The sequence below is a fragment of the Schistocerca piceifrons genome, chromosome 7 (genome assembly GCF_021461385.2).
Source record: "Schistocerca piceifrons isolate TAMUIC-IGC-003096 chromosome 7, iqSchPice1.1, whole genome shotgun sequence".
In the NCBI taxonomy this organism is placed as follows: domain Eukaryota; kingdom Metazoa; phylum Arthropoda; class Insecta; order Orthoptera; family Acrididae; genus Schistocerca; species Schistocerca piceifrons.
Genome location: NC_060144.1, coordinates 536,592,308 through 536,605,667, shown reverse-complemented (window position 1 = coordinate 536,605,667; position 13,360 = coordinate 536,592,308). Strand labels below are relative to the sequence as shown.

Sequence of the window (13,360 nt, the reverse complement as noted above, 5' to 3'; positions counted from 1 at the left end):
GCAGCGTCTCCTAGGGCACACCACAGGTAACTTGGTTCTCCCCCCTGTTTTAGGGTATACTAAATTTATCTTAGAATGTCGAGGTCTGCAGATTATGACAAAACGTTTCTTAATCGACAATACATTCCTTTGGGGAACATGCGTTTTCAAAAATGGAGTATAAACGCTTCGATATTACATTACCATTAACTAACATACGCAACAGGAAATATAATTAAACACAATGATTGCTTATGTTGAAGTTCTTTATTTACGTTCAGAAATCGATATCGGTTAACAACTGACTTTCTGGAATTTGGATCTGTCGATTTCAGGGCGTGCGTCGACCTCAGCCCATATCTGGTCGATCAGATCGTCACTCGGATTCTCGGCAGTGGTGAAGATGAATGTCATCTCGTCTGAAAAAGTCGGAAAAATAATCAGTTACGGACATGTGTTTTGCCATCGAATATTAAGTACGAATTAAAGCTACGTAATGGGTACTAGGAGCAAAGGAAACGAAAGAATCTATCTGCTTCATCGTGTAGCTTACGCACAGCATGATAACATTAGTTCTAACATGAAAACATTGTCATGATTCATCAGTGTATATTTACGTCTATAGTCCGCACTGGTTTTAGGTTTCCTGGTTTCCAGTTCGACTTTAGATTTCCGAAGTTAATTTTTTTCACCCACCACCCTCTAAATTGTCTAAACTCTAAAGAGATGTTACAGAGTCAAATTTCCGCACTTTATGTTTATCCTGAAATGGGGTTTAATAGAAATGATGTCCATGTGTTCGCAATACACACCCACAGTGAATTGTCTTGTTGTAGAACGTCAAGAGGAGCATTATAATCTCATATTGACAGTGTAGCTAACTATTCATTCATCTTGAACAAATTTATCGTAGTACACCGCTCATCGAAATTTCCATGCGAATCTAACGACAAGAGCACTGCAATCACATTGCCCTTTCACATAAAAAATGAGTGTGCGACTCGAAACTATGAATACGTTCAGGCTACATTCTTAAGCTCACATAATGACGATGACAGGAGAGAGAAAGTCGGTCTCATATGTTGGCCCACAGAGAGTCGTCCCTCGCGCATATCACTCGAGAATGGAACAGGAACAGGCAGACATGTTTGTGATAGCAAAAGAACCCTCCACCACGCGGTGAAAGGCGGATTACATAGTGTGGATGTTAGTGTAAGCAACCATTCATTTAATCTTCAATGTCTGGAGTCGTAAGAAAATGTAACGATACTTAGTTCATCATACAAAATAACGTAGTCATTAATAGGGGACGCCTGCGTACGTGAGAGTAAAGTAATCTACTTTTTAATATAATTAATTTTACATTAGTCATACAGATTCATCGCTTGTAGTTTTGTGCATTAATCTGGACTGTTACGCTAGAAATATACGTGACAGCATCAAAAATACTCTTTTCTTATGTAGGCTTCCGCTGGGTGCTAGAGTACCATCAGTGTTTTCCTTCATCATCTGCTTTTGTGCAGCATATAATTACCGCAAACACCACTGCCAACTAGTTGTACACTTGGTCTGAGAAATTGACTAACTGACGGACGAAGTACACTGTGAAAACACCTATTTCTTTTTTAGGCCTTCGTTCCAAGAGTTCTGTACATCTGTGAATAGTATTGAGTAGAGACAGATGTGAAACCCAGTTCCCTTTTGTAGTATTAATAATAATTCTGGTGATGTTGCAATCGTTTACCTGCATCATTGTTACAGTATGAAAATTTCTACAATTGTGACACATAAACGTACAACTTACCGCCAGTCACCATGCAGAAGTGTTCAATGAAGATGTCTGCGCTTCCATAGACGAGGTTACGCTCAGCGGTCAACAATTCACCGTCTGGAACACACGTATAAAACTGGTAGGAAACTCATTTATTAGGTTATGAAACTAAAGATAAAGAAGCCGAAAAATGTATCAGAGGCAGACGTAAGTAAGACATTGTTCTCCAAGATTCTCATCACTGTACAGCAATAAAGAATCCATCTGACTACTGGGCAACAAAACGTATTACTGTTAGCAAGTTTGTTCTGGGACAGGTACTTACACTTGCCGTAGTAGGTACTGTGAAGTCTGTTTCCCTCGATAGTGACGTCAGCCGTGACAGCAGCTCTGAAACAATATGTTCAAACCAAGTTTTAGTTTTTCCGTAAATCATTGCGCTAAAGACATATGTATTACAGTAACGTTAATGTAGATTTGTAGAAGTATTTTTTTTTACTGATGAACCATAGCCCATTTAAATGTTTTTTTACTCTACCCAAAGCAATTTAACTTTTTGCCACCTCAGCCGTGGACGCAATTCTCAAAGCGATTTATTACGGGTAAAACAGTCATCATGTAACAGCGATCGAACAATCATTTTATATCTTTCTCTGTTTCATCTATTATTAGCTTTTTGTATTCCATATTATTCTTCCTAACAGAATTAGTCCTCAAGCGATTAATAAAGAGATATGCTTGACAATTAAAAGAAGTTTAATGTAGACTTTATATCATTGGATGTGATGTCGTTCCGCTACAGGATATTTCTCACTCTCGCAGTTTCACAGTTGCACTTGTCAATAATTTTCCATTGTCATAAACGCCGTAACATGATCAAATCACGAACCATATTCTGGAGGAGTAGCGGTGAAATTTTGGGAGCGACTAATATAAAGGGTGTTACAAAAAGTTACGGCCAAACTTTCAGGAAACATTCCACACACACAAAGAAAGAGAATATGTTATGTGGGCATGTGTCCGGAAACGCTTACTTTCCATGTTAGAGCTCATTTTATTACCTCTCTTCAAATCACATTAATCATGGAATGGAAACACACAGCAGCAGAACGTACCAGCGTGACTTCAAACACTTTGTTACAGCAAATGTTCAAAATGTCCTCCGTTAGCGAGGATACATGCATCCACCCTCCGTCGCACGGAATCCCTGATGCGCTGATGCAGCCCTGGAGGATGGCGTATTGTATCACAGCCGTCCACAATACGAGCACGAAGAGTCTCTACATTTGGTACCGGGGTTGCGTAGACAAGAGCTTTCAAATGCCCCCATAATTGAAAGTCATGAGGGTTGAGGTCAAGAGAGCGTGGAGGCCATGGAATTGGTCGGCCCCTACCAATCCATCGGTCACCGAATCTGTTGTTGAGAAGCGTACGAACAATTCGACTGAAATGTGCAGGAGCTCCATCGTGCATGAACCACATGTGGTACTTGTAAAGGCACATGTTCTAGCAGCACAGGTAGAATATCCCGTATGAAATCATGATAACGTGCTCCATTGAGTATAGGTGGACGAAACTAAAATGAGCTCTAACATGGAAACTAAGCCTTTCCGGACACATGTCCACATAACATATTTTCTTTATTTGTGTATGAGGAATGTTTCCTGAAAGTTTGGCTGTACCTTTTTGTAACACCCTGTATACGTTTATTGAGATATTTTTCAAAACCATTGTAGGCTTTACTCCACACTGCCGCGAAGGACATCATTGTCGACTGTACGTTCAATTCAGAAGATCCTTCTTCAGCAATAAAAACCGGTAATTACTATTAGCAGCTCGTTTTTTAGGAAAGATATGACGGCCACGAACCGAAGCAGTGATGGCCCCATTGATTTACATGGCATGGACTTATTGTGAGTGTTGATGCCCTGCCTTACTCAGACATTTGCCGTTAACGATTTATAGAGAGAGCTGTTGTGTCACTCACAGCTCCAAGTTGCCAATTTTCGTGACAAAAAGTCACGACCACATGAGAAAGTAGCAGTAAATGACACAGGAAGTCCTATTACCGACTCGGGATCGAAAGACAGACCTGTGCCCGGTATGAATTTTCAGTCTGCGTTGTAGTTTCCACTGAAGGAATAAATGAAGGGCCAGAAAGATACTCAGTGGCTGAACCCCTCTCTTTGAAGTGCAAACACTTTAGAGAATGTACCACCAGTTACGATTCATGACTTGTCTGAAAACTGTAATGGCAGAAGCAAAGCTTTGATTTTGTTCGTGAGTCGTGATTCGAAAAGCTCTGTTCAGTATTTGAATGCAAAACGCAAAAGATTCCTGCTTCGAGATCCGATATGTCACAGAAGTTTATTCTTTCGGGAAGTTCCTCTGAACTTCCAGTCTGCTGGTTCCCAGCCGAACCAAGTGTGAGACAGAATCATCCATTAACTCAGTCAATAATAGGAGACACTTACCACCGTAACAACGGACGTCGTATACACATCAAGTATGGAAGTACTCACGGTGGGTCCTGGCTGAAGGCACCGCTGAGCGTCATCTGGTTAGCAGCCTCGCCAGGGTCCTGTGTGAGAATGAGGCAGCCCAGGGGGTCCAGGTCCGTTGAGGGGTAGCGGTACTGCTGGTACCACTTCTTGTGGGCCTGCGGATCACACACAACACGTCTGCACTTGTCACTCAGTCTCGCTTGTGTTATAAGCGACGTAGAACAGATTCATGAAATTTATTCGTCTTGTCTTTAAAGAAATCGCCAGCCAATAGCAGAAACATTTTTATGAGAGGAGCATTGAAGTTATAGTCACGAATTATCTTCTGGAGATGCGAATTTATTTTAATTTCCGCTTCTCCTTCACTAAGAGAAAATCTACGATAAAGTAGGACTGATAAAATAATGGCGACTGTTGACTGGGAACAATGAACCTCCTGATTTGTTGAATGCCATTACATCATGGTCAGTAAACAATAAATTATTATAAATGAAGAGTTGTTGACTGAAAATCAGGGAGTAAAACAGGTGTATGGTCTCTCACCAATTCTTTTTGATACATGTACGTATCTACAGAGTTTTAGAAGAATGGAATCCGAAAAGCCCCAAGAAGATGGACGTGGAAAGGAACAGACGTATTAACTGTATTTTATTTGCGGATGACCAGGTTCCCCAAGCAGAGAGTGAAAGCACTTTACAAGACAACGAGTTTAATTTGAATAACGATTTGTAGACTTAACGAATGGTCATATTTGTAAATATAACAAAAGCAATGTCACTGGAAATGAAACACGTAAGAAGCGCAAAACAGCGCAGGACACTGAGATAACAGAACAATGAAATTTTTTAAAATGTATCAGGTAAGATATATCAATAAATATAACTAATTCAGATATGGTTCAAAATATAACGTTATAAATGTTTGTTTAGGGAGCTATCTTGTTAGAAATATAGGGAAAGAGATAACACTTAGCCTACACAACGTAATGGCTAAGCTTTCTCTTGTGTATTTTAGTGATAACTGGATAATAAGGAAAGATGGTGACAAACAGTTATAGCAGCTTATATACAGATGAGGATTCCGTGGTCACTGCATGGATTAACGTTAAGAGACAGAATGAGAAGTGAAGACATAAGACAGCTTCTAGATGGGAAAAGAACAGGCACTACCAACAAAAATGGCGTGACCACATGAAAATGTTGCGACGTAAACAGTACAATGTAATAACTGGAAAACCGGATATAGGACAGACAACGACGGGATGAAGACAATTTAGTAAAATTCGTTTTGTTTTGGAGCGAGATAAGCGTATCCCATTGACTGGAAGAAGATGAAGAACATCATGCGAACCTACTGCTGAATGTTGAGACATTTATATGTGGATGGTGTACTTTGAAGACATAAAAGACTTCCATCTTAAGGTGAACGGTTGTTGATGAGGGGGACAATGAGTATGGTGTTACTCTGCATCTCGCTAAAGAGACTGCCTACGTCTGTCCTCTTTTGAACTACTGCCACGCGGTCTGCGATCCTTACCAATGGAATGAACGGAATACAACGAGAGAGATAAAACGAGAACAGCATGTTTTGTATTATAGTGAAATAGAGGGGAGAGTGTCACTGACATGATGCAGGATTTGGTGTGGGCAGCAGTAAGACAAAGGTGCGTTTCGCTGCGGGGGAGCCTTCTCGCAGAATGTCAATGACCAGCTTTACCCTCTAAATGCCAAAATATTTTGCTGACGCCGACCTACATAGGGAAAACCGATCATCGTAATAAAATAAGGGAAATCAGAGCTCGCACGGAAAGATGTAGGCGTATGTCTTTTTCTGCGTGCTCTTCGAAAATGTAATAATACAGAATTATTGTGAACGTGGTACGATGAACCCTGTGGCCGACACTTGAGAGTATTTTTCAGAATTTCGATGTATATGCAGATGTCGATGCAGATGTTGATGACCAGAAGCAGATTGCCAGGTGACGGAGACTCACCGTGGTGACGCTGAAGGTCTCTGTGGAGGCGTCGGGCAGCGTGCAGGAGTCGGCCAGGACTGCCCCAGCCAACAATAGCGGAACCAGCAGCACCAGGGAAGAAGTCATCGTCTGTAGCAGATAAGGCAGCGACATGTGACAAATACGAACAGTATTCCTGGGAAGTGAGTCGGTGAATGCGCTCTAAGAGGTTCAATTCGCCATAACTTCTACCTCAGCGTTGTCAGTTACGTAAGGAACTGGCGCTAGTAATGTCGATATGCAGTCGTGAAACTGGACGTGAAAGCAAACAGCTATACCCAAAAACTGGGTACATAGCTACAACAGCAAAACTATCACAAATCTGCTGTGATAATCCCAGACCCAGTTATATAGCCAGAGTGTCTACCGCATACTTTTGTGTTTCAGTCCTGCAATGAGAAAATACAGTCGCAGTTACAGCCTAAATTGCCGATTCAACATCAGGAATACATTCTCCCCTCTTAATGTTATGTTAGATCAAAGTACTGAAAAAGTTTGATACAATATTTTTTTATCAGAATGTTTGAGAACAGTATAAATTCTGATGGTTGAACTAGTCTCAAAGCCATTTATATTGTTCCCAGTGCCACTTGATAGCGGTCCAGTAGGCAGCGATTGTGAATAAACTTAACGACGCGCCAGGGAAAACATATTTTCGTTTCTGAAGCATTGTTTTCCAATGATTTTCGACCCGGAGGTAAGCGGTTTGAATCCTCGTGGTGATCCAAAAAATTTGCGACAGCATAGGCGTGCACAAGATTGGGAAGGGGGAGGGGGAGGGCGGCACAATTAGGGAGTGTACAAAGTAACTGATCACCAGACTTCGCGGAAGCGCTCTGGCTGAGAATTTCTAACCTCTTCACAGCCTCTCATATGTCATGGACATATGACGCTGACTATGATGATTGGTTAGTCGCATGGGGTGGTTAATCTCGACGACGCCTTCGGTGATAATCGACAGGAATAGACTCTCTGCTGGCACCGGGTCACATCCTCTCCATTCCCTGTCTTTCCGTCATCAACAAACGCGATTTAAAACGCTACAAGCACCATTCATGTTCACATACACTTCAGACACACACACACATTATGAAGTAATGCCGCAATAGCCCGCGATGTATGAATTTCTTTCTAATGAGGCGCCTGGACATCCTCGTAGGCGTCTCCCAGTCCTTAATGCCACACGAGTTTACTATAGTTAGAAGGTAGTAACTGTATGTTTGAGACAAATCATCAGTTTCATCTCATACTCAAGCTTCTTGATTCTGTAACTTCGATATTCAGCTTCTCCAAGACAGCGAAAAACTATCTGTTTTGGCCAATGTTTAGTGAGAAAAATAGCAGTCTCTTAATGAGAGCTGGAGCATCGATTACGAAATAACGGAGGACCTACAAAGCTAAAATGTAATACGAGATAGGTGCTTAGACGATATATGAGAATGAGAGGAAGCAACTTACTGCTAACGATTGCTCTTTCGACGGATAAGCTCAGAAACCCTCAACGCCTTTTTATACTAAACGCTCCGGACCTCTTCCCCTAGGGCCAGTAAACTACCAGCTGAATATACTGAAGAAGATGCGTCAGATGAGGCTCTGACGTAAGTAATTTTATATTTGTTTATCTGTGTGCCTGTTTCACGACACAATAAGATATTCAGACTATGTCAGCTGTGGCCTCCACTGCCTAATATTTACCCTTCTCACGTGAGTCACAACTGCCAATAAGCTATGTTACTACCATTCGTTTTGCTACCAACGAAATTTTACATTATTATCAACTTCTTACTTCGCACCCATAAAATCTCAGTGCAATACAAACATATTTACACGGTTCTATAGAGCTGCCCCAGTATGCCTGAAACGTAATAATACGCAAACCGATTGCATACTCACGTGTCCTGTCGAGTTACAGCGTAGGTTTGCCAGTCAGGGATGTGTAACTTTTCACATCGTAGCTCTCTGTCAAACTCTGCAGTAGTGTTTCATAAAGGCGACTGCTTTCCGGTTATGTTTCTTCACACTCCGTTGTAAAGTCGGCCGTCAATGTTATTTTATGGTCAAATAACGGGAGAAGAAAGAGTTACATTCGTAGCACTTTAAATTCTTTGATGCCAATTTTGTTTCAATACCTACACTCTGTTATTTAGTAACACAACTATGCACATACATTGCAAATTTTTGTAGTAGTCTTTAACCTGTACGTATTTGCCACATCTCTAGTATCAGGGTTCCTCCACCTAAAAAGCTCTAATCATTATCTTGTTACGTTCGTTACAAATTTATAGTCTGTCCTAAGATCAAAGGGAGACCATGGCGCACCATCGCATCTAAAATACTTCTAGGTATCAAAAGAGGTGTCCAAACTAATACTAAGGCTTTACGTGTTATCGTAATCTTCAGTTCGAAGACTGGTTTGATTTAGCACCTCATACTACCCTACGCTGTAAAAGCCCTTTCATAACTGAATTACTACCGCCACCTGCACACTTTTGAATCTGCTTACTGTATCTACCTGTTGGTCATTTTCTATGATTTCTTGCCCTCCTCCCGCCACACCCCCACCCAAACTGTAAGTTGGTGATCCCTTGATGTCTCAGAATGTGCCCTATCACACGATTCCTTCTTTTAGTCAAGATGTTGCCCAAATTTCTTGTCTTTCCAATTTATAAGTACCTCCACATCAGTTACGCGATCAGCCCATTTAATCTTAGAATATCAGAGGCTATATTGATTTTTTTATTGAAGAAAAGAGGAAAAATTTAAATGGAGCTAATGAAACTGACGACAGGGAAAACAAAAATCTAAAAAATGAGACTGACAGTAAGTGCAAAACGGTCAAGCAGGAGAAGACATGTATAAGGGTTTAGAAGAAGGGGAAAGGTAGTTACCCCCTACAGGAAAATTGAAAATGATTTCTTACATATGACATTTCAAAACCCTCGGTTCTTCTCTTCTATAAACTGTTTGTCGCCGATGGTCCACTTCCGTACCTGGTTACACTCCAGACCAGATAAGACTTCCTGACTTACTTAATTACTTACTTTAAGCGATCAGGCAAAGCAGACCACCCGCTGATACAAGGTTGCTCCTCCACTGGGTTCTGTTTTTTGCCTCCTAGCGCCAATCATTCTGTGTTCAAATCTGCAGCAAGTCCTCACGGATTCCATCCCTCTAATTCTTCTTCGGTCTTCCTAGTGGGCGTCTTCCACATGGAGTATGATCCATAGTTTTCAACGGCCATCGGCAGTTATCCATCCGACTAACATATACCGCCCATGCATGGCGCTTGGTTCTCATCAGTTCATCAGTCCTACGATGTTTGGGCTTCCAAACACTGAAACCAATATTCAGTATTAACAAACTTCTCTTCTTCAGAAACGCTTTTCTTGCCATGCCCAGTCTACATTTTAAATCCATTTTGCTTCAACTATCATCTGTTACTTTTTACTCAAATAGCTTTCCTTGCCATTACCAGACAACATTTTGTGTCCTCCCTGCATCGGCAATCATCTGCTATTTTCTGCCTAAACAACAAAACTCATCTACTACTTTTCTTGCCTAGTTTTCTGATTTAATCCCATTGGTATTATTTGATTTCATTCGACAACATTCCATTATCATTGTTTTGTTGACGTTCATCTCATATCTTCCTTTCAAGACACTGTCCATTATGTTCACTTCTGTTCCTAAACCTTTGTATCTCTGGTGAAATGACAATGTCATAGGCAAACCTCACTGTTTTTATTTCTTTTCCATCAGCTTTAATACCTACTCCGAACATTTCTATGATTTCCTTAACTGTTTGCTCAGTGTACAGATCGAAGAAGAAGGTTGGGGATAAGCTACAGCCGTGTCTCACTTCCTTTTCATCACTAGATCCCCTACATGCCTTCGACTCTTAAAACTGCTGTCTGGTATCTGTACAAGTTCTGTATAGCCTTTCACTCACTTTGTTTTATCCCTGTACTTTCCGAATATGAAAGAGAATATTCCAGTCAACACTGTCTAAGGCTTTTGTCTAAGGCTTTCTTTAAGTCAACAAATGCTCTTAAGGTAGGCTTGCCTTTCCTTAACCTATCTTCTAAGAGAAGTCGAAGGGTGAGCATTGATTAGTGTGTTCCTACATTTCTCTGGTATCGAAACTGATCTTCCCCGAAGTTAGCTTCTACCAGTTTTTCCATTCGCCAATAAATAATCGTGTTTGATTTTGAACCATGACTTATTAAACTATTTCGGTAAAATTAACATCTGTCGGTACCTAGTATCTTTGGATTTGGAATTATTACTTTATTCTTGAAGTTGGGGATATTTCGCCTGTCTCACGTGTCTTGCACACCTAATGGAATAGTTTAGAAATGGCTGGTTCTGCCAAGGCTGTCAGTAGTTTTAACGGAATATCATCTAATCCAAGCGTCTTGTTTCGGGTTAGGCCTTTCAGTGATATGTCAAATTCTTCGCGCAGTATCATATATACCATCTCATCTTCATCTACGTCCTCCTCCCTTTCTATAATATTCTTCATCTTCCTTGTATAGACCTTTATACACTCCTCCCACCTTGAGCCCTTCATACTTTGCTTAGTACTGGTTTTTCATCTGAAATCTTGATGTTTATACAGCTGCTTCTGTTTTCTCCAAAGAACATTTTAATTTTCCTGTAGGCGATAACTATCTTTCGCCTTCTTCTGAATCCTTATATTTGTCCTCTGGGCACTCCTGCTTGGAGGTTTTGTACTTGCTGTCGATCTAGTGTTTAGACGTTTGGATTCTCTTTCGGCGGTTGCATTTGCTGGGTTTTTATAATTTGTGTTTCATCAGTTAAATTAAATACCACCTGTGACATTCGAGTATTTCCTCTAGGCGTTTTCTTTTTACCTATTTGATCGTCTGATGCCATCACTGTTTCATGTCACCAAGCTACTCGTTGGTCTTCTACTGTTTTCCTTTTCCTTGTTGTAGTGTTGTTGCCAAATTATCTCTCCGAAACTCTCTAAAAACTTTCGTCTTTTCAGTTTATCCAGGTTCCGTCTCCTTAATTTCTTATCTTTTGGCAATTTCTTCAGGTTTGCTACATAGTTCACGACGAATATGTTGTGGTCAGAGTCCGTATTTGTTCCTGAAGTTTCAATACTGTAATTTATATATCAACAGGCCATCTTCAACTTTGAAAGGTGCCTTATTCATAATTTTCATTTCTTTGCAGTATATTTTGTCCTATTTAGGAATCGCGATTCTTGCATTTTCTATTATCTTTGCGAGCTTGCTCTAACCAGGCTGGATTTACCGATACAAAGTCTTTAGTAATCTCTTTGTTTTATCACTGTGACAGACTTATGTCTCTGGCGAGTGGGTTTGCTCTGGACGGATGGTATTTATTTTCAGATGTGTGACGTGTGATCCTTTCTGTTTGAAACTAGTTCGTCATTACACTGTTTGATTCTAGTTGGGACTCGGAATGGTAGAGTCGAAGACGCAGTCTTTGCTACTTTCAGTGGTTGAGAAACAATCTGCCTTTGTCTGACCGAGATCCACGCTGTTGAGTAGACTTCGCAATACGTAAGGAATCAGGTGATACTAACAGAATTTATGTACTGTGAAGAAAGGTAAATTTACGTGGCGACGTTTGTTTGTCAGTGAAGGATTAACTCAAATATTGGATGATTTATTTAAAAGAAAGTGTTTCACAAATTGAGCAAGTCAGTAACGTGTTGGTAACACTACCGTCAATATTGATAATAATTTGTACTGATTAATTCTGCACTATGTTTTGTCTTTGGTCTACTTTAAAGAAGTGGAAAGGTAGTGTGTCATGTTTACTCTTTGTAAGTTAAGTTCTTTGTATTATTTGGAGGGAAGTGGTATTTATTACGTATATTTGTGTTGACTTCTTAATATGTTTAAATAATGAGATGTTTTAAAATATTTTTGCTGGCAACTATGTAATAATTGGTACATACAAAGGGACTTTGTATTGTATTAAGAGAAACCCAGAGTAGTTGCCCGCTGCATCGGTAGTGAGTTGGCGCGCTAGGGAAACGTGGATGTGGCGCTCAGTCTGGGTGGCAAGTGAGAGAGCACAGTAGTCAGTGGACAGCAAGTAACTGACTAGTATACAGTGCAGATTCCGAGTGAGCTTTACAAGTGGAATGGAATGGCCTCGGATTTAATATGTGGCTGTAAAATGGTGCTCTCGATTTGGGAAATGCTCTAAAAATGATATTAACAAAGCCAAGAAGAGTTACGTAGAGCTAATTATTGCCAATGGAAAGATCACCTAGCCGCCACACGCTCGCCACCTCGATTGTGCAACCACTTCGTCATACATTTGAAAGGTCAGAATTGTATTGCTGTATGAACCACTAACGTTGTGTTTGGTTCTCTGAAACTATAGTCCTAACATTCATAATGTGTTTGAACAATGTGACCATCTAATGCACTTATCCAAGTAGGATCCTTTCCTTTAAGTGAAGAAATAAAACGCATTAACAGATTTACAGTGCATTTTATTGATGTGCGGCTAAGTTATGCCAGTACTTCTAATGTGCAGGGTAAAATTTACTTGTTTTTCATAAATATCAAACAGACTATTTATGTTTGAGTATTCTGAAACTTAACTAGAAAATGAACTTGAATATCATTTTAGGAAAGTGTATTGGAAAACAAAAGAGTTCTAATGTTTGTTGCTTTAAAGTTGTTTCCAAAAACGACTAGCTTCCCAAGTGGTATCATAAAACACTTTATGTTGAGGTTGTTTGAAGTAAAAGTTTACTGGAGATTATCTCTGGTTTTGCAGAGGTTCTGTCTGGGTAAAGAGCGATAAAATAGTACAACATTAATGGTCTCAAATGAAAGAGTAATCCAATTCTACCTTAAGGATACATAAATTCTAAAGTGTGTATTGTTTTGTTGTTACAATGAAAAGTATAGTTTGTGGGAACACTTTTCTTTTCCATTATAATAAAACGGATAAATCAGATAAGTAGGTTTCTGGCTAATGAATCTTGAAGTGACTACTGAGAAGCAAAGGAAGAAGGTTTGTATGCTGTGTCTCCTTATTGCTTTTGTATAGTAAATGGGTATATTAACTGTACTT

The 13,360-nt window shown here is 40.1% G+C and overlaps 1 protein-coding gene across 2 annotated transcripts in view; it reads right to left on the bottom strand.

The window, feature by feature from the left end:
* Positions 1-7,770, bottom strand: part of LOC124805184 — a 38,975-nt gene extending 31,205 nt beyond the window's left edge. The window contains exons 1-6 of one of the 2 annotated variants that reach the window (XM_047265674.1): positions 7,727-7,767; positions 6,248-6,358; positions 4,273-4,409; positions 2,076-2,140; positions 1,784-1,867; positions 228-398 (exon numbers count right to left, since the gene is read on the bottom strand). In XM_047265674.1, coding sequence (XP_047121630.1) covers positions 274-398; positions 1,784-1,867; positions 2,076-2,140; positions 4,273-4,409; positions 6,248-6,355 — 519 coding nt within the window. In that variant the 5' untranslated portion in view covers positions 6,356-6,358; positions 7,727-7,767 and the 3' untranslated portion in view covers positions 228-273. Of the gene's footprint in view, positions 1-227; positions 399-1,783; positions 1,868-2,075; positions 2,141-4,272; positions 4,410-6,247; positions 6,359-7,726 lie in introns of those variants that run through there. The other variant, XM_047265675.1, reaches the window with a different exon arrangement.
* Between the last annotated feature and the right edge of the window lie 5,590 nt (positions 7,771-13,360).